Below are 21,893 nucleotides of genomic sequence, written 5' to 3' on the forward strand. Positions count from 1 at the left end.
AACGGAGCTGCAGCAGGGCTGGGAATTCTGCCCGTTCCAGTTTTGGTTTGTGGTTTCTTGCAGCAACGCCTCCTCTTTAGGGAATGGGGATCAGATCCCATTTAGGTCACGAGTAATCTGCATTTGGCAGCTTTCAATAGGTCTCAGGGCAGTGTGGGGTTGCGGGGGGGAGGCTCCATTGGGAAGCTTCCACATTCCTCAGGCCACTGGAACAACAGTGCTGAAAAGCCCATGGTGGGGGAAGAATTCTACAGTGAGCCAGGGAGAGAAATCCCAACAATCCCATGTGCAAAAGCCCATTGTTATGAGCATCCCCCACATCCTCAGCCCAGCAGCTGCCAGCCAACAGCAGGACATCACGTTCCTCTGGTACACGAGGCTGCTGTGGACCACAGTGGAGAGCAAGGGATGGGATTAGTCTCTGTCCCCTCATTTTCTAGCAGTGAGAAACGAGATCAAAACCTCTTTAACAGCAGCAGACGCGATGCCCCTTTGGCCTCCCCTCGGTGCTTTCCCTACTGAAGCTGGTGCTCACCCCTCCTGGCAAACAGCACCCAACAGACACAATGCAAACAGCCTGGAAAAGCAACTGGGATTTCCTTCTTTATTAAAAAACACAGGGGAAAAAAAAAGGGGAGTTCAATCTCCTGCAGGAGTTACAGGTGAGGGATGGGAGGTGGGTACCGGCACCATGCAGCATCGCTCACGCGAGGCCCATGGCACTAAGAGCACTTGAATCCACAGCTGAAACCACCCTGGCGTTCCCATAGCAAAGAGCAAACCCATCTTCACACCCCTCTTCCCACACCAGACACCTCAAACCTTGCACGCATCCCTAGGAAAGCAGGAGGCACACCCAGAGATGGGGACAGCAGTTTTGCTTCAGACATCACCACAAAGCTCCATCGAGGTCCATCTGCACTTGCTTGGTCCTTTGGGATGGGAGAGAAATTCCTCCCTGTAACACCACCCATGTTACAATGAGGCTGGAGCCTGGCTCGGCTTTGGACACGTTCATCTCAAATTGAGACTTCACATAGTCCTGGGGATGTGGGGAGGGTGGGAATGAGAAACAGGGATGTTGCAACAGCACTGGAGCCTCTGGTAGTTTCTCCTCCTGGATAATTAACCCTAATTGTGCAACAAGCTGCTGCTTTCCCATCCCAGGCCCCGGGAATCTTTGCAATTATCAGGCAACACCAACACTTGGTACTGCACGGGTTTGAAGCCTGGCACGAAGTAAACCCCATCCCTCTGCATTTGGTGCATCCAGAAACGAGGCCAGAGCACTAGCGCCGAGTGCTGCGACAGTGATTGACCCAATCCCTAAACCATTCCTGAAACACCACGTCAGGAGCCAAGCCAGCCTAAAAATCTCAAACACTCATGCAAATAAAGCCAAAAGAAGGAAGAGCATCATCTAGGGTTCTACAATTAAATAACAAACACTCACCCTGTACCGTTTGCATTGATTCCTGCTTGGTTTCATAGTTTCAGTGTTCTCCAGCATCTCCACGCACCCCCCTGAGTGTACTCCTGACCTCAGGGGGGTCCTATCACTGCCACCCCCCCAGGCTGCCTGCTGAAGCAGCCCCCCTGATGCAGGCAGATGCAGTTTTAAACTTGCTAAGCTCAGTCAGGCTCCTTAGAGCTCAATTGCTAAAGCTTTGCCCCATCCCAGGCTGAGCTGGAGCCCTGGGAAGGGCAGGGACACACTGGATCTATGAGCTGAGAACATGTTGTGACAAGGAAAAAGAAAGGAAAACAAAAGGGGAAAGCTTTCCCACCCCTGCCCGTGCTGCTTTCCACAGTGCAAGGACATCACCAAGATCATCACCCCACCACTAACCCGTGGCACTGAGGGCCTCAGGTCACACCAACACAACCTGATGCTGACAGCAGGGATGGGGAGCTGCGTCCTCACTGGTACCCAAGGACTGCACACGCATTTCAGGATGAGGATAACAATCTCACTACCCAGGGAATACCTGAATCTACACTCTATTTATCACACCTGCTACAGGAGCTGGTTTGGGTATGGAGATGACAAGTTCACGTTGAGCAGAAGACTTCTGCTCATGCCATTAAACACTCCTGTTTCATCGCTGTTTGCTCAAAGCACTTCACCCCCCAGGCAAGGGTGCCCAGAGCAAAACCAACCCCATCCCTGAGCATCCCCAGAGCCACCGCTGCTCCAGAGGTACCAACAAGCCTCTTGGAGGAGCTGAGCCAGGGCTGGGGTTTTTAACAGTGGCCACAGGTATCAAAGGACATCATTAAAAACCAACAAGGATGTTGATGCACCAGAGCACGCAGAGCTGTTCTCCTGGGGAAGCTGCAATTGTCCTTGCACAGGCAGCTCTGCCCAGCTGCCCAGGGAAGGATGAGCAGCACAAAAGGGGATGAAAAACAGGTTTTGCCCCAAACACAAGAAAGGCCACGCTCCCCTTACCCCCTCCGAGACCTCCTGATGCTTCCTTACACTTGGCTTTGGAGGGAGAATATGAGCATGCAGAAGATGCCCCCTCTCATTCAGGCCATGCTGGGGACCAGCACGGAGGCAGCTTCTGAAACACGGAGGCACTGGGTGGGGAGCAGGCAGGACCCGGCTCCCCAGGGTGCTGGGATGCGGGGTCCAGCCGGATCCTGCATCGCAAGTGATGGAGGGATGGGGCCACTTCACCCCGCTGAGAGGATGGGAGCGAGCTCGGTCCTGAGCGCACACATGGAGCATCCTGAGGGCACGCTGCACACCCCCGACACCCCCCCCCCCCCCCCAAGCAGGCGGGGAGGGGATGGCCCCGCTCACACGTCGGAGGTCCGGATGCTTTCATCATCCAGGTCGAAGGCAAAGGGCTTCTCCTTGAGCTGCTGCGGCTCCGACTTGTGCCGCACGCGGGTGCCCGGCGCGGCTCCGGCATCGCGCTCCGGGAGGACCGGTGTGAAGAGCGAGTCCCGGAGCACCTCCGCCTGCTTCCCCGGCACCGGTGTCCAGGGCTGCCAGGAGGAGCTGGCGGGGGCCCGGCACAGCGCCCTCCTCTCCTCCGCCACCGGCCTCTGCTGGGATTGGGATGAGGAGCCCCCGGGTCTCCCCATGGATGTGGATCGCATGAAGGACATCTCCTGCAAGGACACAGGTGGGTTTGTGCGTGCGGTGCAGGGAGCTGTTTGGGGACCAGCACCAGGCCCTTTACACATTGAAAGGGGATAACATAGCCCTAAGCAAGCTGGGAGTTTGAACTAAAACAGCTTTTTGCCATCAGTCGGGGTCTTGCTTGTGCCTCAGTGCAGAGCAGGGATTGTGCCAGTCCTGTTCAATGGGAGATTTTCACTTTTCCAAGGAAATGAACACAGAGAGGGCAGGGATCTCCTCCTGGAAGCGGGTACCCGAGCACTAGCACCATCCACTAAGTAAGTGTCTCCTACATTGGCATGATCCTCATTTGGCACTGCACATGAAGCAGAAGGGATGTGACCTACCCTGGGGTGGGTTTTCAGCGCCTGGACTGCCCCTGTGATAGCTCGGATCCAGCTGTGCATGTCCTCAGGGCTGTCTGCCTGCAAAACACACCAGCCCCAGTGAGGCTTTGCCTCCCTGCAAGCCCCCAGTGCCACCGGGCCTGATCCCCACCACATGGACCCCTAGATGTATCCAAGCTTAAACATCACCACAACACCCCATCTTCCCCTGTAGAACAAGGGCCACTCTCCACATCACAGCATTTTCATATCAGGAATAGATAAAGCAGTTAAGGGACAAGAACTGGGGTGTTACCAACTGGGTCTGTGTCTGCCATGAGCCCCGTGCACACGGGCACCTGCATCCACAGCATCGCACATCGGCTGCTCTTTGGGTACCGAGCACGCAGCATCCCCAGCGTGCTGCTGCCTCCAGCAATGCAAGAGAGTGGGCAAAACCTGCTCGTTGGATCTCCCTGTGCTGGGCTCTGCTTTTCCTGCTCACACAAATCGCTGCTGGTATAAATAAGCCCAAGGGGAGAAGTGAAACCACGCAGCTCTGGGTGAAGATGCCACAGCCTCATCTGGTGTTTGGGGGTAAGAGGCTGCTGGGGAATGGCCCCTCTGCAGCAGCACAGGCTGGGGAGAGCAAAGCTTAATGCCCAGAGACACAACTGCCCTGGTGCTCACCTGGATGTAGAAGGTCCTGGAGGTTGTGATAATTTCAAAGAGGTTGTCTCGCATCAGGAGGTCGCTAGGGACAGAAAGAGACAATCACTGCCCAGAAACCATTGTGGATGGAAAGTGATTGGGTTTATCCAAGGGGAAACCTTGGATCTCAGTGGGGTTTTGGGAAGACTCCAGCTCCCCACAGACCTTCAGCTACACACACACCCCAACTTCTGCTGCCTGCAGGTAACCCCCCCCTCCAGACCCAGGGCTCCAGCAGGGCAACACAAAGAGCATTACCCAGACTTGACCAGGCACTCATGGGTCTTGCAAACATCCTTCAGGAGAATGGAACGCAAGGGCTCCTTGTCCTGCGGAGGCAAGAGGAGATGCTGATGGGCTTGGCTGGCCTGGGACGTGCCCCTGCGGAGCATCCCGGGCTGCTCACCTGCTCACACTTGTAGTAACTGATGGAAAACTCATCCAGAACGAAGTAACGGCGCTTCCAGCTCTTCCTCTGGATAAAAGAGGAGGAAACCGCTCAGTGCTGAGCTCCACACCGCCTGCTCCTGCATCCGGAGCATCCCCGCAACATCCCCGCAGCATCCCCGCAGCACCCCCGAAGCATCCCCGCAGCATCCCCAGAGCATCCCTGCAGCATCCCCAGAGCATCCCTGCAGCATCCCCGCAGCATCCCCAGAGCATCCCTGCAGCATCCCCAGAGCATCCCCGCAGCATCCCCGGAGCATCCCCAGAGCATCCCTGCAGCATCCCCGCAGCATCCCCAGAGCATCCCCGCAGCATCCCCGGAGCATCCCCGCAGCATCCCCAGAGCATCCCCGCAGCATCCCCAGAGCATCCCCGCAGCATCCCCAGAGCATCCCCGCAGCATCCCCAGAGCATCCCCGCAGCATCCCCAGAGCATCCCCGCAGCATCCCCAGAGCATCCCTGCAGCATCCCCGCAGCATCCCCGCAGCATCCCCAGAGCATCCCTGCAGCATCCCCAGAGCATCCCCGCAGCATCCCCGCAGCATCCCCGCAGCATCCCCGCAGCATCCCCAGAGCATCCCCGCAGCATCCCCAGAGCATCCCCGCAGCATCCCCGCAGCATCCCCAGAGCATCCCCGCAGCATCCCCGCAGCATCCCCAGAGCATCCCCGCAGCATCCCCAGAGCATCCCTGCAGCATCCCCGCAGCATCCCCGCAGCATCCCCAGAGCATCCCTGCAGCATCCCCAGAGCATCCCCGCAGCATCCCCGCAGCATCCCCAGAGCATCCCCGCAGCATCCCCGCAGCATCCCCGCAGCATCCCCGCAGCATCCCCAGAGCATCCCCGCAGCATCCCCAGAGCATCCCCGCAGCATCCCCGCAGCATCCCCAGAGCATCCCCGCAGCATCCCCGCAGCATCCCCAGCCTAAAGGGATGCAGGAAGCCCAGAGCCCCCGCCTCGAGCTGCACCCCAGCACTCACCACGTTCCCCTGCTTCACGCAGTAGCCACTCTTGAGCGGGGGGGGCCCTGCCGGTGCCTTGGTGGCCGAGGGGGGGACGTAGCTCTGCGAGCGCCGCAGCAGTGGGTGCGTGGCCACATCACCGCCGTCCCCTGCGTCCCCCCCGTTCTGGAACAGAGCACACAGTCAATGGGGACAGCAGGGATAGGGGGGGGTCCCTGCTAGGATGGAGGGAAGAGCAGCAGCGAGCGCTGAGCCATGGGCTGGTTGCAATGCCTGGGTGATGAAGCAGAGCTGATGTCTCGCTGCATGCAGGCTGCTTGCTGCCCAGAGGGCTGCTCACCCTTTTGGTGCCCACGTGTTAAAAGCAACGTGAAGAAGTTGGAAAGGTGATAAGAGAAGTGATTTGAGGGCTGCAGAAAACCCCTTGCAGCAGTGGGGTTAAAGGATATCCCTTCGCTACCCGGCTTATCCCACACTGAGAGGTCAAGCCACTGCAGCACAGACCTTCTAGGGGATACAAGGCACAAGGAGCTCCTTCATCCCACAATGGGAGGCAGAGCAAAGGAAGCTGGAGCTGGACAAATCCAGGTTAGAAAGCAGGGATGCTTTCCAGCCAGACAAGGGGATGTATCATGGGAATACACTCAGGAAAGCCATGAACTCTCCACAATTCCACAGCCAAATCCTCCCAGAAGAGCCTGGGATGGCTGGAGTTCAGGCAGAAAACCTGACCTTCCTCTACCTGCAAGCTGTCTGTGCAGAGGGACACATGGCCATGTGCCCAGCACCCATCCCCGGGCTCACCCCCAGCACATGCCAAGGGCCAGATCCTGCTCTCAACATCACCCCTGGCTCCTCCATGCTGTCCCTGGTAGTGCCCTCCCTTTCCCTTTGGCAGTGCAGAGGATGGTTGAGATAAAGCACGTGTCCAAAGGCAGATCTGGTGCAATGGGGATGGTTACACCCAGGATGGAGGGATGCTGCTGGTGGGTCCAGCAGTGATGACCCCTTGGGAAAGAGAGGAATTGTGTGAGGATGGAGCTGGAGCTGCTGTGGAGGCAGCAGAGTCAAGGCAGGAGGAAAGAGCAGCTTTAACCCACAGAGACAAAGAGGAAAAGTCCCAGAGCTGCTGCCAACCGTCTGCCGACAGCAGAAAACCACAGCCACCACCTCCTCCTCTGCTCTATTTTTAGTGCTGATAAGAGCTGAAGCGAGACCTGGAGCCAGATGGGTGCCCCTTTAAAGGTGGGAGACACCGACAGCCATGAAGGGAAGGGGACACACAAGGGATGGATCAGTCCCTTTGGCTTCGGGGTCCCTCTGCCCCAGGTGCCTCGATGGGGGATGTGGATGGGTCAGGATGATTTGGAGCCTCCTCCTCCTCACACCTCCTCATCTCCTCCCGCTTCAGAGCGGGACAAAGGGTGCTAAGTGCAGCTATTTATACAGCCCTGAGCAGTGGCGAAGGGTTTGCAGGCACCAAGCTGGCTGCCAGAAATGCAAGTGCAAACCAAGAGCCCAAACCAGCATCACGGAAAGGTTTGGGTTGGAAAGGACCTTGAGATCACCCCGTTCCAACCCCCTGCCATGGGCAGGGACGCCTCACACTAGACCATGTCACCCAATCTGGCCTTGAACACTGTCAGGGATGGAGCATTCATAGCTTCTCTGGGCACCTTGTGCCAGTGCCTGTAACAGGGAAGAGCTTATATCCTTATCTCCAACCTGAACTTCCCCTGTTTCAGTCTGAACCCATCACCCCTTGTCCCATCACTCCAGTCCCTGATGAAGAGCCCCTCTCCAGCATCCTTTGATGCTCATTCCCTTAGGAATCGGGCTCTTAAAGCACAGAGAACAGAGAGACCAAAGCAGGGCGCTGGCACCGCAGGGATTTCAGCCCTGGGATGGGGATCCTGGCTGCTCACCTGGTTGATGGAGATGGGGGTGTGGACCACCACCCCCCCGATGATCTCAGTTTTGTAGGCGACCTGCGGCTTCCTCTCCTGCGCCTGCGGCACCACAGGAGGCTTCCTGATCTCTGTGGCCGCTGGGATGCTACCACCCTTTGGCACCTATTGGAGAAGGAAAGGGGTGAAAGGCGCCGCTGTGACCATCACCTCCATCCTCCCCAGTGAAGCAGTAAAACCCACTCCATGAACAAGCCACCCCAATTAGGGCAGGTGTGGTCGGCAGGAGGCAAAGATGGGAGATGAGGTGTGAGAACCAGGGAGCATCACCTCACATGAGCGCAGCTCAACGCCTTTGTGGGACACTTGCTCCTTTAATTGCCCTGCTCTAATTACAGCCTGGCTGAGCTGCAGCGCCTGCAGGGGGTTCACACACTGAATCCTGTGTTTCCTGAGCCCATGCACTCAGCTTGGTGCTGAGGTTGTGGCATTTAATGTTATTTGAGGACCAAAGAAGCAAAGAGAAGCCAGGTCTGCTCTTGCACGTTGGTTTCCCCACTGCGACTGCACCGCAGTGATTTTAAACTAAGAAAGAAGTTTAGGATAGGGCCTGATCCTCAATTGTTTGCCATGATTTTTCCTTACAGTTTACAAGCCACGCTTCAGTGCATGGTCTCATAAACCCCTGCTAGCATTAAGCACGGCAATACTGCTAACTGCAGTCACACAGATGCCTGCAGCACCCCAATCTTTCCCCAGGAACAACCCCTCCATACCCCAGTGTCTACAGCCGAGCATCACACTCGGATGGGGCTGCTCCTGCTGCATGGGAATGGGATCCCCATCGCCAGGAGCAGCGGGTGGCTGAGGAGCGCTGGTACCGGGTCAGTGACCATGAATTCATGGTTCTATGAACACAGCAGTAAACGAGAGGAGATTGAGGACGAGCTTGCGTGGATGCAGGCACCGTGATGCCCGGGCAGCGCAGGGCATTGGCTGCAGCTCATCACAACCTCCCGTGACCCAGAAAGAGTGAAAATGGAGTAAATAAACGAGTGGAGCGCAAGGAAGATGCCCTTGGAGTGGGTTACAATCCCTCCAACAGGAGGGAAACGGCCCTGGAGCAGGTGGGATGGGGATGGCTCCAGCAGGACCTTCCCCATGGAACAAGCCACTGTCCCCTGCCCCAGCAGCTGAGCAGGGAGGCTGAATACAGGAGCAAGCAGCAGCAAAGTAAACCCCAACCAGGAGGATCCCTAGGGATGGGGCGGGGGGAACATCCCCTGTTTGAGAGGGGGTCACAATGAGGATCCTAGAACCTAACCCTGCCCTGGTGCAGCTTGAGGCTGTTACCGCAGCAGGCTCTGACCCAGGGGCCCATCAAGGCAGGAGCCAGCAGCATCAGCTGGAGCAGAACCCAACGCACCGTGATCTTACTGGCCCTGTTCAGAGCCTCCACCCAGTCCTGCAGGTCCTGCTGGTCACTGGCTTGCAGGAAGTAGCGCTGGGATAAGGCGTTGATAACTACGGAGAGAGGAGCCAGGGAATCCAGAGCTTTGCATCATTAAACACAACAAACAGCGAATCAAAGAGCTCCTCCCAGCTCCGTTCCCATTTGCAGGTATCAGTCCCAAGCTCTCGCATGGAACTCTTCATCTCGGGCTATATCCCTTGTGGGGAAGTGTTGCAAAGGCAACGCCGTTCCCTTGGGACAAGTAGGTGCTTGTGCTGTCGTTGCTGGTACTTTAAACCCAGGTTCACGGCTCATACACGCAGCGCAGGGTTGGATGGGATACAACACCCCAGTCCCATGCACCAACAAGAACAGGAGCTTATGCAGGCATTAGAAAGGAGAAGAACCCTGTACTGCACATGGGGCACATGGAAGGGGTTGGGAAGCACAGCAGAGGCAGGGAACCACCGCAAAGGGGGGACCCTCAGGGTCCTGCCTCCCCCACTGAACAGGGGGGTCACAGTGACAGGACCAAACGGGAGCATCCCCCTCCCTTCCTGACCATTGCTGGCAGGTCCCATGGGCATAGGGAGGGCTCCGGAGGGGGGGGGGGCACCCATAACACAGCACCCACCGGGGTCCCCTCACTCACCAAAGCAGAACGGGGTTTTGGGCTTCTGTTTCGGGGTGGCGATGCTGACCTGCAGCAGAGCACAGGGAGGAAAACACTAAAGGTGATGGAACGTGATGGGAGAGCCAGGTGCTTCCATCCCCATCCCTGGGATGGAGAGGAAGCCGCTGCTCCCCGAGCTCCAAGCCAGGCCACGCTTCCCATTCCCCCAGCAATGAGCATGGAGCCAGGGGAAGTGCAATGAGGAGCTGAGGCAGCTAAAGCACAACCCAGCCTCGAGTTTGTGCCCGAAACCTTGTCCTGCAGCAACTTCCATTTAGCCCAAAACGTATGGAATTTGTGAGCCAAACGGGGAAGGTTCAGCTCTGGCGTTGCTTCATCTGTGCTTAATTTATAGGGCATGATTCAGCAGGAGCAGGGAGATCTGCCCCATGCTCCATCCGGCTCCGGAGGGAGCTGAGCCCGCATCCCTGCATCTCAGTCACCAATAGGTTCTTACCTATTGCACTTTACCTGCCTCCCCGTGGAAGCTGGATAATGCCATTAAGACACTCAAAGAGCTTCCCAAAGGAACTCATCCTTCAGGATGCTGCCCTTTAGCACTCAGGCTCCCATCGCAGGAGCAGGACGAGCCGCTGCCTCTCCCGGGATAGCCGCACGGATACAGGGACAACAGGGACATTACCTTGGAGATGTAGGTGAGCTGCAGGGAGCCGACAGCTCCCGCGCCGACAGCCAGGTTCTGCAAGGCAACAGGAGTTAAATGACAGGGAGAAGGTACAAGGGTGCGGGCTACCCATCAGCATCCCTGCAGGCATCTCCCCTTCCCTTTAGTGAGCAACCCACGGCGCGATGCTCCTCAGGAACGCTGCTGCCAGCCCTGGCAAGCACTGGGGCAGCTCCAGATGCTGGGCACAACAAGCACTGATTCCATCCCCACCAAGCACCCAGCTCCCAGTCCGATGCCTGCAGCACGACAGCGCTTCCATAGGTGACGAGGAAAACCCCTTCTCTTTCTTGTGACCACAGCATCCTTTCTTGTAAGCACAGCACGCACGGATGCGGAGCTGGGAGCAGCACGGGTGCGTACCTGGGGGTTGTCCATGTACCACAGGAGGCAGTTGGCCTGGGTGTCCAGGATGAAATACCTGCGCAGGAACTTGCCACAGGTCTCATTCTCTTCAATGTCCAGGAAGCCGCAGATACGGTTCTGCCGGTCCAGGTACGGCATTCCGGGCTCCTTCTCACATCACCCTGCGGAGCAGGGACAGCGAGAGGTGGGTGCTCTGCTCCATAGGGAGCCATCCCAATTGGTATTGATGCAATGAGATGGATGCAGCCAAGCTAACAAGAGGGAGAGGGCAGGGATAACCTGCCAAGGGTTATCCTTACTTGCCTGCCCTTGCTGAAAACCGAGGCATCTCCAGAACCCCATAGAAATGAGCATCAGTCCCCAGCCCCACACGAGGCTCAAAGGAGGAGCTGGGGTTTCCCTCCTCTGCCTCACATCCCATTGCAGGTCCCACTTCCCAGCCTTGCCCAAACCTCCGGTTGCCTCTCCCCATCCTCCTGGATTAACACACGGGAAGCAAAGCCAAACTGCTACCGCTGCACGCTGCTCCATGGGGACGCTGCCAAGCACAAGCGTCACCCAGTGTGACAAGGAGGGTGCAGCGTTCCGGCCCCAGGGCATGGAGCAGGACCAGAAGAGCCCAGCCAGGAGCTCCAGGCCTTGGGAATACCGGGAGGTGCAGATGGACTCGATCCCAGCACCACAGCTGCTGTGATGTGCCGGGGCAATGACAAGTTGCAGCCCCATCACAGCAATGTCCGCATCCCACCGAGCTGCCCTCCGATTGCTCGGCAGCGTGGGGCACCCCACAAAGCAGCCACAAAGGGTTGGATGTGAGACCCCAGGTCCCTGGGAATCATAACGGAATCCCAGTGGATGCAGTGCCAGAGAGAGCCCAGGAAATGGGGAGCAATCTGCAGCTCCGGGCAGCAAATCCATGCAGCCGGGATGCTGAGTGAGCAGCAAAACAATGCCCCATCGCCATGGGGCTGTGCCACCGGCTCTGTGCACCAGTGCTGCCCAGCCATGGGACAGGAGCCCCTGGGCACAGCATCCTGCCATAGGGCTGCCTAGGAATGGGGTCTCTGCACCATCACCATGGTGGGGATGGAGGCAGCGGTGACCAAGAGCGAGCCAACCCCAGCGTGGTGTCTCTGATAGAAGAGGGGGGGCTCGTGCAGGTGCCCAGAGCAGAAGCTGCACAAATAGAAGATGTCATGCAGAAAAAGGAGGAAATAGCGTTCTTGAGCTGCAGTGGAGAGGGGCCCTGAGAGGCGAGCGTTGTGCAAGAGCTGCGGTGCAGCTCGAAGGTAGAGGTGGCAGCAAACAAGGCAACCTGGTGGCAGGATCAGCCTTGATCACCCGCCTGACAGAGATGGGTATCAGGGCTTTGCAAAGAGGGAAATGGTGCTGCTGCAGTGGAGGAGACTGCTCCGAAGCAACCCGTTTGTCCCGATGCAAAGGGTTATGGGGGCACTTCCCATTTCACTGCTTTTTGGGGGGATTATTTGGGGTGGGAGTTCGCAGAAGCAGATTCCCCAATGCCTCAAATTCTCTCTTCCTGCTGCTAATAAGAATCCAGGGATTCCTGCTATTGAGAGGGATAAGGAAGAGCGAGGAGTCCCCAGCCCCTTGGGGCAGCAGTGCTGGATCCATAGGACACCTCCTGACTGTCCCAACCTTCCCCTCTTCCCTTTCCCAACAGGTCAGCCCATGAACCAGCTTCATCCCCTGTGACACATGATGGACACTGCACCGGCAGCAGTGATTTATGGATGATGTCCATGCCTGATTCAATGGGATCTTGCAGGACTCGGAAGCAATTCTGACTTCCCAGCTTTGTCCCACCAAAAAGCACAACCCTTTTCAGGCTCTGTTAATGGAATGACGGGAGAAATAAGGCTGTGGAAGAAGGCTTATGGCAGAAATACCCTCCTCCCGAGATACAGGGAAGGGCTTCCCAGCTGGCTCAAAGACCTCGTGTGCAGCCACACAGCCAGACTTTCCAGGAAGCTTCCCCCCCTCCATCACCCCCTGCTCCCGGCATTCCCAGCACAGCCATGGGAGCACGACCCAGGGACACCCTGCAGCAGCAATGGAACCGGAGACCTGACATTGAGATGCCAGAGGCATCTCCTGAGCACCTCATCCACAGCACCTGCAAGCATCCTCCTCCTCCTCCTCTCCCAGACCTGTGCAGGATTCCCCCCCGCCCGTTACATGGGGGCTTCTGGCTGCCCCACACACAGCTCCAAGCCGGCCCCAGCCGTGCAGGGCGATGCCTGCGAGCCGCAGCGGTTGCACCACAACTTCCTTTTACCTGGTCTTGCAAAGAGCTCGCCCTGCCGACGTCTATCCGGCGGCTGACACAGCCAGACGGTGCAGGCAGAGAGCCCAGCCACCGACTCCAGCCTTAAAACCAAGTAACGAACCTGTTGAAGGCAAGCTGGGAGCAGCCGGGATGCGCTTCCTCATCCCACCACAGAGACACAGCCCGGGGAACGCGCTCCCAACAACTGCAGCTCCCGCATCCTCCCTGTGCTTGCTGCCGACCCAAAGCGGGGATCAGCGGGCGCAGCACCCGCAAGGACCCCGCTCCCAAACTCGCCACCTCCCGCTCTTGCCATCCTCCACGCCACCAAAGCACCTCGGAGGTGTCCCCGTCGTCCCCCAGCCACGACAACCGGGATGCATCCAGCGCCGGGACCGCATCCCCGCACCCATGGACCAGCCCGACGCGGGGCCGCATCCCCGCCCGCTCCCGCCGCCGTCGGGCACCGAACCCTTCGGAAGCCCCTTGTGGTGCGGATGGGGCCGCACCGGGCCCCCGCCGCTGGGGACGGGAGGGAGCCCGCACTCACCCCGCGGCTCCCTGCGCTGAGGGGCCGGGCGGCGGAGGGTGGCTCCCGGCGCCGCTTCTTTCCGGGTTAATTACGTCTGCCATGAGCAAACCCGGCCCCGGATGTGAGTGCGGGGCGCGGGGCGGCTCCGCGCCCGCGTCCCGTCCGCCCCTCACCGCACCTGGGGAGCCACCGGCTCGGTCCGAGCCCTCCCCGGCCCCGGTACCCGCTGCGGAGCGGGGATGGGGTCAGCCCGGCCCTGGGTTCGGGTCCCCGTCGTCCCCCTCTCCTTTCATACAAATCCCCCACACACCCGACCGAAAATCGCTCCGTAAATCAACGCTCTCCAAACGCCTCCTGCTCCGCACCGGGATGCGCTCCCGGCCGAGCCCTTGAGGGCAGGATCCAGCCCAGCGAGCAGCATCGAGTGCATTCCCATGCAGGAGCAGCGCTGGGGTCCTGGCTGAGTCGGTCCTCACCGTGACACGGAGCCCCGGGGCTTCCAAAGCCTCTGGGGCATCGTTATGGGTTTACAAACGCCACTATGTTATGGACATCAAACACAGCAGCGTTTGGGGTAATAGGGGCAGGGGAGCATGTGCCATGGGCTGGGGGCGATCATCACCAGTTTTCATAGAGTGAATGGGGTTGGAAGGGACCTTCAAGCTCATCCAGTTCCATCATTGTCAGTCAACCATCTAATTCCATCACCCACACCCCAAAGGTCCCGATGGGGTGATGCAGTCACAGAGCGTTAGTGATGCCCCTCCGGGTACCAGCTCTGCAGAGTCCCCATCTAGAGACTGTCACCAGCTTTGCTCCTCTCCATGCAATACAAGCGACCCCAGCACCCAGCTCTGTGCCCCTCGCTGCTGACACATCAGGGGGTCTCTCCTTCCATGTCAAGACCAGATTCCATGCATTTGAAGGTTGTTTTCTCCCATGAGCATTCAGCACTCGCTGCACATCACCTCCTGTCAACGCATTGCCTCAACCCCCAGCATTTCCTATGGCCTGGGTCACTTTTAGAGCAGAGCTTTCCTCCCTCCCCTCTCATGGCACACGAGATTGCCCAACCGCTGCTGCCGGCACCATGTGTGTTCATGCCTGTGTGACTGCTCCTGGCCCGTGGCAATGAAACCACAGCAGAGAGCAGCCTCCTGCCCATCACAGACACAAGGGCTCTGTTGTGAGAGGCTCTCAGTGCACACTGCATGGGGATGAGCAGCTCAATGTGGGGCCCTGCAGGAGCATCGCTTGCTGCTGGAGCTCAGGGTGGATTTGGGGAGGAGGAAACCCCCCTTACATGCACAGGAAGGGCCCAGATTTCTCTTTGGAGCTGCATCTGGCCCCAAAGCACTATCTCCTAGCATGGGTGAAACCAATCATGGTGCTGCAGACAGCAAGCTGCTCTAGTGGAAGGTGTCCCTGCCCGTGGCAGGGGTTGGAGCTGGATGAGCTTTAAGGTCCCTTCCATTCTGTAGCTCTGATTGTTCACAGGGGTTATTTTTCCCAGCGGGATGCTGGCAGAGCCGCATCAATCCCTCAGCCCAGCCCAAACGGCATCATTTATCCGTTACATCAGGAGGAAAGCAGCCCTGAGCTCCCTCTGCATCTCCTCCCAAAGAGCCCCAATGGGATCACACATAACCCGAGCCGAGACACCCAGGGTGGCTCCAGCCTGGATGCTCCTTTGCTGTGTGTGATGGCAGGATTTGGCCTTGCCCCCCGCATACCTCCTAAGGGAAAGATCACCCCTCAATGCAGCTGGGCATTGTTCCTTGCACTCCCCATGCATACCCTAAAGCCCATCCTCACCCAGCTGCACACATTGGTGGGGCTGGAGCGTGAGCTCCTATAGAGCTTTTGAAGGTGCTATAAGGGAAGCAAAACCTGAAGCATGAAGAACCACCCGCTAAGGAAGCACAGGCCACAGCACCTGGGTCATACTTAGAGCAGATCACATCACCCACCCCGAGCGCATCTTCCTCTTCCCGTTCCTGCTGCTCCCGGCATTCCACACTGGAATGAGCTCCCCAGCCTTGCCCTGTCTCCCCCTTCCTCATCCCTGCCTGCTAAACTGTTCCACAGGGTATTTTTATACCAGGGCATCTCTCGCAGCCCTTGTGACTGGCACCAGGGCTGCAGCAGCACCGTGTCCTACGCAGTCACACGGCAGCTAGTCACACTGCAGCTCCTCCTTCATCCCAGGAGCCTTTCCATTCGCCTCCCACCTTTCCCAATGGGTTTTGCTGCTGTAACCTGTAGAGGGGTGCAAGAACCCCCTTGAACTCACAGGGACACCCCATTAGCACACATAGGGCATTCCTGGAGCAGGGCATGCCTCTACACCACAACCTTCGGATCCCACCAGCATCCCTCATGCTCCCAGGGGAAGAAGCAGGCACAGAGCAGCTTTACCCTCCCCTCTTGTGTTATCCCTCCTGCTTGGGGTTAACCCTCACAGGGCTCCATAGCCGTGCTCTCCAGGGCTTCCCACCCTGCAGCAAGCACTCACCCAGGGCTCTGTCCCGGCAGCATCCCGCAGCAGGGAGCTCCGTGGTTGGAGCTGAGCGTGCCGGATCCCTGCTCCTCTGTTCGGACTTGCCCCTGCTCGGTTTCAGTACCTGTTCCCTTTTTGCTCGTCTTATGACTAAGGGAAACTCCCACAGGTTGGCTGGGCTTCCAGGCGGCGCTTTGCTGCTCGCACTGAGCTGCATTCCTTGCACTCACATCCCTGCCCTCCTCTCCATGCTCCATCCTTCCCCTTCATCGTCCCCTTTCCTTTCCTCCTCAGTCTCGTCCCCTCACTTTCACCATTCTCCTTTACTCTCTGTGAGCACTGGGAGCTTTGTTCTTATCCCAGTGGGAATCCCCAGCATCCTGCACCCTCCCCAGCGCTTCACCTCCTCCATACCCCAACCAGCACTGCCTTTCTTCTCCTTAAACTGCAATTCCTCCCATGCCAGGCCCCTTTGCCTGCATTAGACCAGCCCTAGGAGGGCTCTGGGCTGCAAGAGGGCTTCTATATGGGCTCACTTTAGGAGGTAATGATGATGGGCAGCTGTGGAGCACACCCAGGAGGGGTTTGGAGGCAAAGCCTGCTGAAAAGAGAGAATGAAGATCTCCCTGGGGGTGTCACTTTGATCCCTTTGTGGCCGGGTCGGATGGGGCTTGGAGCAATCTTAATGGAAGGCGTGGAACTGGATGAGCTTTAAGGTCCCTTCCAACCCACCCCGTTCCCTGATCCCTGTAAATGAGGAGCAAAGGGGCTGCAAACACGGTTTTCAACTGCAGCTTTTATTGGTGCGATGGCAGCTCAGCCTCTCCATCCTTCACACACTCCAAACCCCGACCCGTGGCCCTAGGCTATGGCAACAAGCAGCTACCCCATCGCGGCCGCTCACACCCAGCTCAGCAGCAGCATCCCAGCCAGCGCAGCCACCAGCAGCCCATGGCGGGGCTTAGAGGGGCTCCCGGCCCCATTCTTGGAGCCCCGCTGCCCATTGCAGTCATCACTGAAGCAGCAGCGCAGGGTGGCCCCGCTGGAGCCGCCAGCACGAGCCTGGTCACAGAAGGCTTTGTAGGAGCACGACTTGATGATGCTGTCTGCAAGGAGAGGAGCACAGGGTTCAGGCACTGCCATGCATCCTCCCTGCTGCGTGGTCTTATATCCCTTTCCGACCCTAACTGTTGTGCTGGGGCAGGGAAGGGAAGGAAGAGCTGCATCCCAGCACCGTTGCAATAGTGATGTGGAATCAAAGCACCCATAGCACTGCTGGGGGAGCCGAGGAGTGGTCCGGTGGCCAAGGGATGCCCCTGTGGTCACCCTGCTCATGGTCACGCAGCCCTGATGTGAAATAGGGACCTGGTATGTGTGAGAGTAGGAATAGCCCAGGCTGTGGAGTGAACCCAAGGAGGGAGGCTGGGGTTGGGAACAGTCCCTGTCTGTTCCCACATGGAAAACAAATGGAACGCTGTTCTGAATGGGAGCAGCGTCCCACAAAGGACTTTCCTCACACCAGCAAGGGGCTGTGAGTCCCCTCGGACCAAAAGGATGCTCCTGAGGACTAAAAACTTGGGAAACACAAATGGCTCATCCCTGCTTCACTGGGACAAGAGGAAACAGGCTCCCCCCCGTCCCCTGCTTCTCTTTGCCCTCTGGTCCTTCCCCAACCCGCCCAGGCACTTACTGGGCGCAGTGATTGTGGAGCAGGCATCAGCGTACTGGGGGCAGCTGTGGGAGCCCTGCTTGTTGCAGTCGTTCTCGTTGGATGCGACACATCTGTGGCATCTCAGCGCTTGAGCTGCGTGAAGATGGGGAGGAGGAAGAGGAGGATGAGGAGTGAGAGCAGCAGCAGCGGCATCCCGGAGCCCCCGTATCCGACCCATCTCTGGATGCTCCTCAAAGGAAGCCCCAGGCGTGTTAGACAATAGCCGGCCCCTGGGCTTGCAGTGCTGTGTGAGCCAGAGCTGATGACAGGGGTGAGAGCTCTTGGATCCTTTAGGAGAGGGAAGCACACAGCAGGAAGAGGTCCCTGCTCCGTTTAGGAACCAGTGGAGCCGTGGAAGCAATGGTATCATTTAATGGTGTCATTTAATCACTTTCAATAACATAAGCGTTAAATTCCTGCAGGCAAAGCCGCCCCCAGCCCTAGATCTGAAGATCCTGCTCCTGCCTGAAACGAGGAATTCCTGGTTTTGATGGATATTCCCGCTGAGGCTGAGTCAAACCTGGCCGCGCTTTGCTGGCTGAGCAGAGCCCTCTCGTGGCAAGAGGGGCTTGCGGGAGGCCGGAGCTCCCACCTCCATCCCTTGGGAAAACCCATGGAAAACAGGGATTTCAGATGCCGTTAACTCACATTATTGACCCCTGGCTTCCCCAGCGGCATCGCTCGTAGCCCAAAACACCGTCATGGTTCATCTTTTCGTGTCCCAACCATCCCGACATTGCTCATGGCACAGCTCAAGCAGCATCGCCGCCCTCCTGCCCTTTGAGATGCCTCTTTGTGGTTCCACCTTTGAGGAGCCGCATTTTGGTCCAGCAACAGCAGAAGCTGCTGCTCCTTGGCTCGGGTACCTCCTTGGCCCACCAGAGATGGAGACCAGGAAGCCCCACAGCCTTGGCTGGCAATGTGAAAAGCAGGATGCTCTTTTGGGTACCAACATCCCCCTGGAATGCCGGTTCTCTGCAGGGATGGGGGCACCCAGCAAGCAGAAGAGCAGTGTTTCTACAGCGATTCCCCCCCCCAACCCCAACCCCAGCACTGCCTTGGGCCGCAGGACACTTACTGTACCCAGCCAAGGATGTGACAAGGGCCAGGGCCAGGAGGGTCTTCAGGGCGGACATCCCGGCTGTGCGAGGCGCAGGGTGCTCAGCGTCTGTTTTGTCTTAAGGTCTTAGAGCTAATCTGCTTGGGCTATCGGATCACCGGGCTGGGGATAACGCACTTACTGCAGCCCCTGCCTAATGCCATCTTAGCCGGGGAGGACGGGACACGGATGCCAAGGGCATGGGCAGAGCACTGGAGGTGGTTGGATCTCCCCGCGCTCGCCAGGCTGGGCTCTGCTTTGGGGACCGGCTCCATCTCCAACACCGGTGCCTTTCACAGACCGTGGCCATACAGAATAAGCCATCTCCTGCCGTTTGCAGCAGCCAAGCTGGGCATGAACACTCCAAAGAGAACATCTGGAGATGCTCTGGACACATCTGGAGAGCCCAGAGGAGCCGTCCCCGCTTCACTTGGGCTGCGCGAGGCAGTCTCCATCCCAGCAGAGGATTTCCCCATGGCCATGAAGGTTATCAGGGGGAGCGTGGGGATGAAGCAGAGTCCCTCTGCCTAACGTGTTCAACCTAAACCCAGCTTCTCCATCCTTGCACACAGCAGGAAGGGTTTCAAGAGTGATAAACACGGGTTTTATTCAGGCAATGAAACATGGCAACAAAAATATATTAGTAATCGTTAGAATAATCTGTGTGAGTATAACTCTTACAAATATTTACCTGACATAGAAAAGGGAACTCAGTGGACATATAAAACCGATGGCCATGGCACTTACACACGTGGTGGGAAGCGATTGGGGTCAGTGCAGGGAAGCGCCTGCCTTGGGGGGAGCCATCTAACGTCAGGGCAGTTCCTCATCGGCACTTCGCTGGATGCAGGGATTTCACCTCTACTGCAAGCAGATGATGACAAACACCACGATGCTGGGACCCCAAACACGGGTACCCGCAGTGCTCCCCTAACCGGGATGCATCCTGACCGGAACGTGGCATCCAAATGGGATGATAGCTCCAGGGCTAAGCCAGCCCCATCCACAGCTGGCTCCTAAGAGCAGCACCCGGGATGCAACAGTCCTGCCTGCTTGCAGCTACAAACACACGCCTCCTATTATATAGAACTATAACCATTATACATATACTTATATATATATATGTAACTATAACCATATTATAGTTAATAAATCATTCCTTAGGAATCTTCTTTCGCCCAGACTGGAAGTGCATGCTGACAGGCGCAGGGATGCAGCAGCACTGGGGTGACAGAGGCAGCGAGTGGGACCGGGAGAGGCTCTGGGAAGCAGATGGGGAGGATGCTCCTGCAAAGGGCAAAACCCAGCTCCCTAAGTAATTCCTGGTCTCAAGGGGGTCAATTCACCTGCACAGACCCCCAGGAGGTCCAAAGGGTCATGCATCCAGGCGGGAATGCTGTTCTGGAGTGGGAGAGCAGTGCTGTAGTCTGCATACCCCTAATGCTGATGATATACAGAGGGAAGGGCAGTGATGCTCCAGTGGGCTGAGGCTGGCACTTTGACTTCCCAAACAGGAATCAGCCTTGCCCATCGTCTGCCAGAGGCTTTCCTGCCAGCCCATGGATGTGTGGGGAGGGGAAAGAGGGGGGGAAAGAGCAGAAAAGGGGGGTTTCCTTGCTGTGCAAAGGGGCAAACATTCAGCACAAAGCCATGGATGGTGTCAGCCATCAGCTTCCCCACCCCGGTCACTGGGATAACTGGGAGCACAGGGAACAGGCCCGGACTCTGCGTGCTAGGGCAGGCTGCTGGCATCTTCGTCTGCTTAAGTGCGTGATAAACTCTCTCTATACATCATATAGCTACTGAAATATAACCAAGTGCATGGCTCTGGGTTAAACACTGCATGCACACCACTGGGGTTAGAAAATAGAAGGAAGCCAGCTCAATTCTCTTACAAAAAGGTAGCAGCAAAAAGGTTTGTGAAAGTCTTCAATAGGCTGGGTAGGAAACAGTCCAAAGAGCAAATACTTCCCTTACGTGATGCTTTACGACTCCCCGCTCAAGGCGATAGAGTCCTCCCTTTACCACTGCAGCTATTGCCTGATCCCATCCATCCGCCTTCTGCACTGACCCACAGCCCCCCATGGAACCCCAGATCTTGAGGAGCCCCCCGCTTCCCAGCCCATCCAAAGGCAACCTCAGTGGTTGGCATGGCCATGGCCATGGCCTCGGAGGCGGAGCGGGCACCTTGCCTGCGTGGAAAAGCAGATGTTGGGCTGCATCCATAGATTCCAAAGGGTACTTCCCTGCTGCCCGGACCTGCCTGTGCCTGTCAAGGCTGCCTTTTGTTTGGTTCCCGTCACATTCAGTGCTGCAAGGGCATTTCTGAGAGCAGCAAAGAGCCGGGCAGGGCTGCTCTGTTCTGCACTGATGGGGAAAGAGCCTGAAGCCAGCAGGATCATGAAGCAATTTCCTCCTGTAACATCCATGCTAGCGCGGCTGTGGCGTGGGGAGCCAAGGGCACGGGGCTTGGCTTTAGCAATGTGAAGGGCACTGACCGTGGGGCAGGCAAATGGACCAGCCCCAGCTCTGCAGAACCAGCATCTCCCCATGTCTCCAACACCTCCCGGTGCAGGAGCCTCCTGCCCTCCCCTTGGCAGGGCTCTGCTTTAAGAGGACTCAAGTTACTGCAGGTGAAGCGGCTGTATCCGTGCTCCCAAGGGAAGGAGATGTGTAACAGGACCGTGCCTGCCTGGAAGAAGTGAGCAGAGAGCCTCAGTGCTCATAAATGCTAATAAAGTGCACGAATGCAGAGACATTGGGTTCCATTGGCACAGCCAGGGATGAGGATGCTCTGGGCTGCCTTCCACCCACGGACCAGAGACTGGGACCAGCTCCCTGAACCCCAGCACCTCTCCCAAAACCAATCAACCTATGGGAGGCTGCTTTGGCCAAAGGATCACACTGGTGGCCCCAAACATAAAGGCTCCCCTTTGCTGCCTCTCCCCAGCCATGCACCCTCCCTAGTGCAAGGACCAGCGGCTCCGGCATCGGCATCACCCACATCCCATGGCAGGGCCTCATAGGGTCAACCTGGAGCAGGAGGGGACAGTAAGTGACAAGAGTGTGTAGGGGCACAACCAGACCCAGACAAA

At 57.7% G+C, this 21,893-nt stretch overlaps 1 protein-coding gene across 2 annotated transcripts; it reads right to left on the reverse strand.

Moving 5' to 3' along the window:
• Nucleotides 1-2,797: 2,797 nt before the first annotated feature.
• PLEKHA2 (pleckstrin homology domain containing A2) lies at nucleotides 2,798-16,124 on the reverse strand. Of its 2 annotated transcripts, none has more exons than XM_061472498.1 (12): nucleotides 16,004-16,124; nucleotides 10,664-10,827; nucleotides 10,259-10,315; nucleotides 9,595-9,643; nucleotides 8,916-9,013; nucleotides 7,508-7,654; nucleotides 5,601-5,747; nucleotides 4,577-4,645; nucleotides 4,429-4,499; nucleotides 4,150-4,213; nucleotides 3,481-3,558; nucleotides 2,798-3,123 (listed from the first exon to the last, which is right to left on the reverse strand). In XM_061472498.1, exons 2-12 carry the CDS (start codon nucleotides 10,802-10,804, stop codon nucleotides 2,806-2,808), a joined length of 1,239 nt encoding a protein of 412 aa, XP_061328482.1. In that variant the 5' UTR covers nucleotides 10,805-10,827; nucleotides 16,004-16,124; the 3' UTR covers nucleotides 2,798-2,805. The 2 variants fall into 2 exon arrangements, with proteins under 2 accessions (XP_061328482.1, XP_061328483.1); XM_061472499.1 differs by lacking the exon at nucleotides 16,004-16,124 and adding an exon at nucleotides 12,966-13,036.
• Between the last annotated feature and the right edge of the window lie 5,769 nt (nucleotides 16,125-21,893).

The sequence above is a fragment of the Pezoporus flaviventris genome, unplaced genomic scaffold (genome assembly GCF_033815535.1).
Source record: "Pezoporus flaviventris isolate CSIRO_AGI_PZ_B2104156 unplaced genomic scaffold, CSIRO_AGI_Pfla_v1 ptg000071l, whole genome shotgun sequence".
Classification (NCBI taxonomy): domain Eukaryota; kingdom Metazoa; phylum Chordata; class Aves; order Psittaciformes; family Psittacidae; genus Pezoporus; species Pezoporus flaviventris.

What these genes read in the sequence shown, in the direction of transcription:
- PLEKHA2 (XM_061472498.1), bottom strand. Translation starts at nt 10,804, where the DNA reads ATGCCGTACCTGGACCGGCAGAACCGTATCTGCGGCTTCCTGGACATT. An exon ending in AGCTCACCTACATCTCCAAG is followed by an intron (nt 9,644 to 10,258) that starts GTAATGTCCCTG and finishes GCTCTGCTGCAG; the next exon opens with GTCAGCATCGCCACCCCGAA. An exon ending in CCCCCATCTCCATCAACCAG is followed by an intron (nt 5,748 to 7,507) that starts GTGAGCAGCCAG and finishes GCTCTGTTCCAG; the next exon opens with AACGGGGGGGACGCAGGGGA.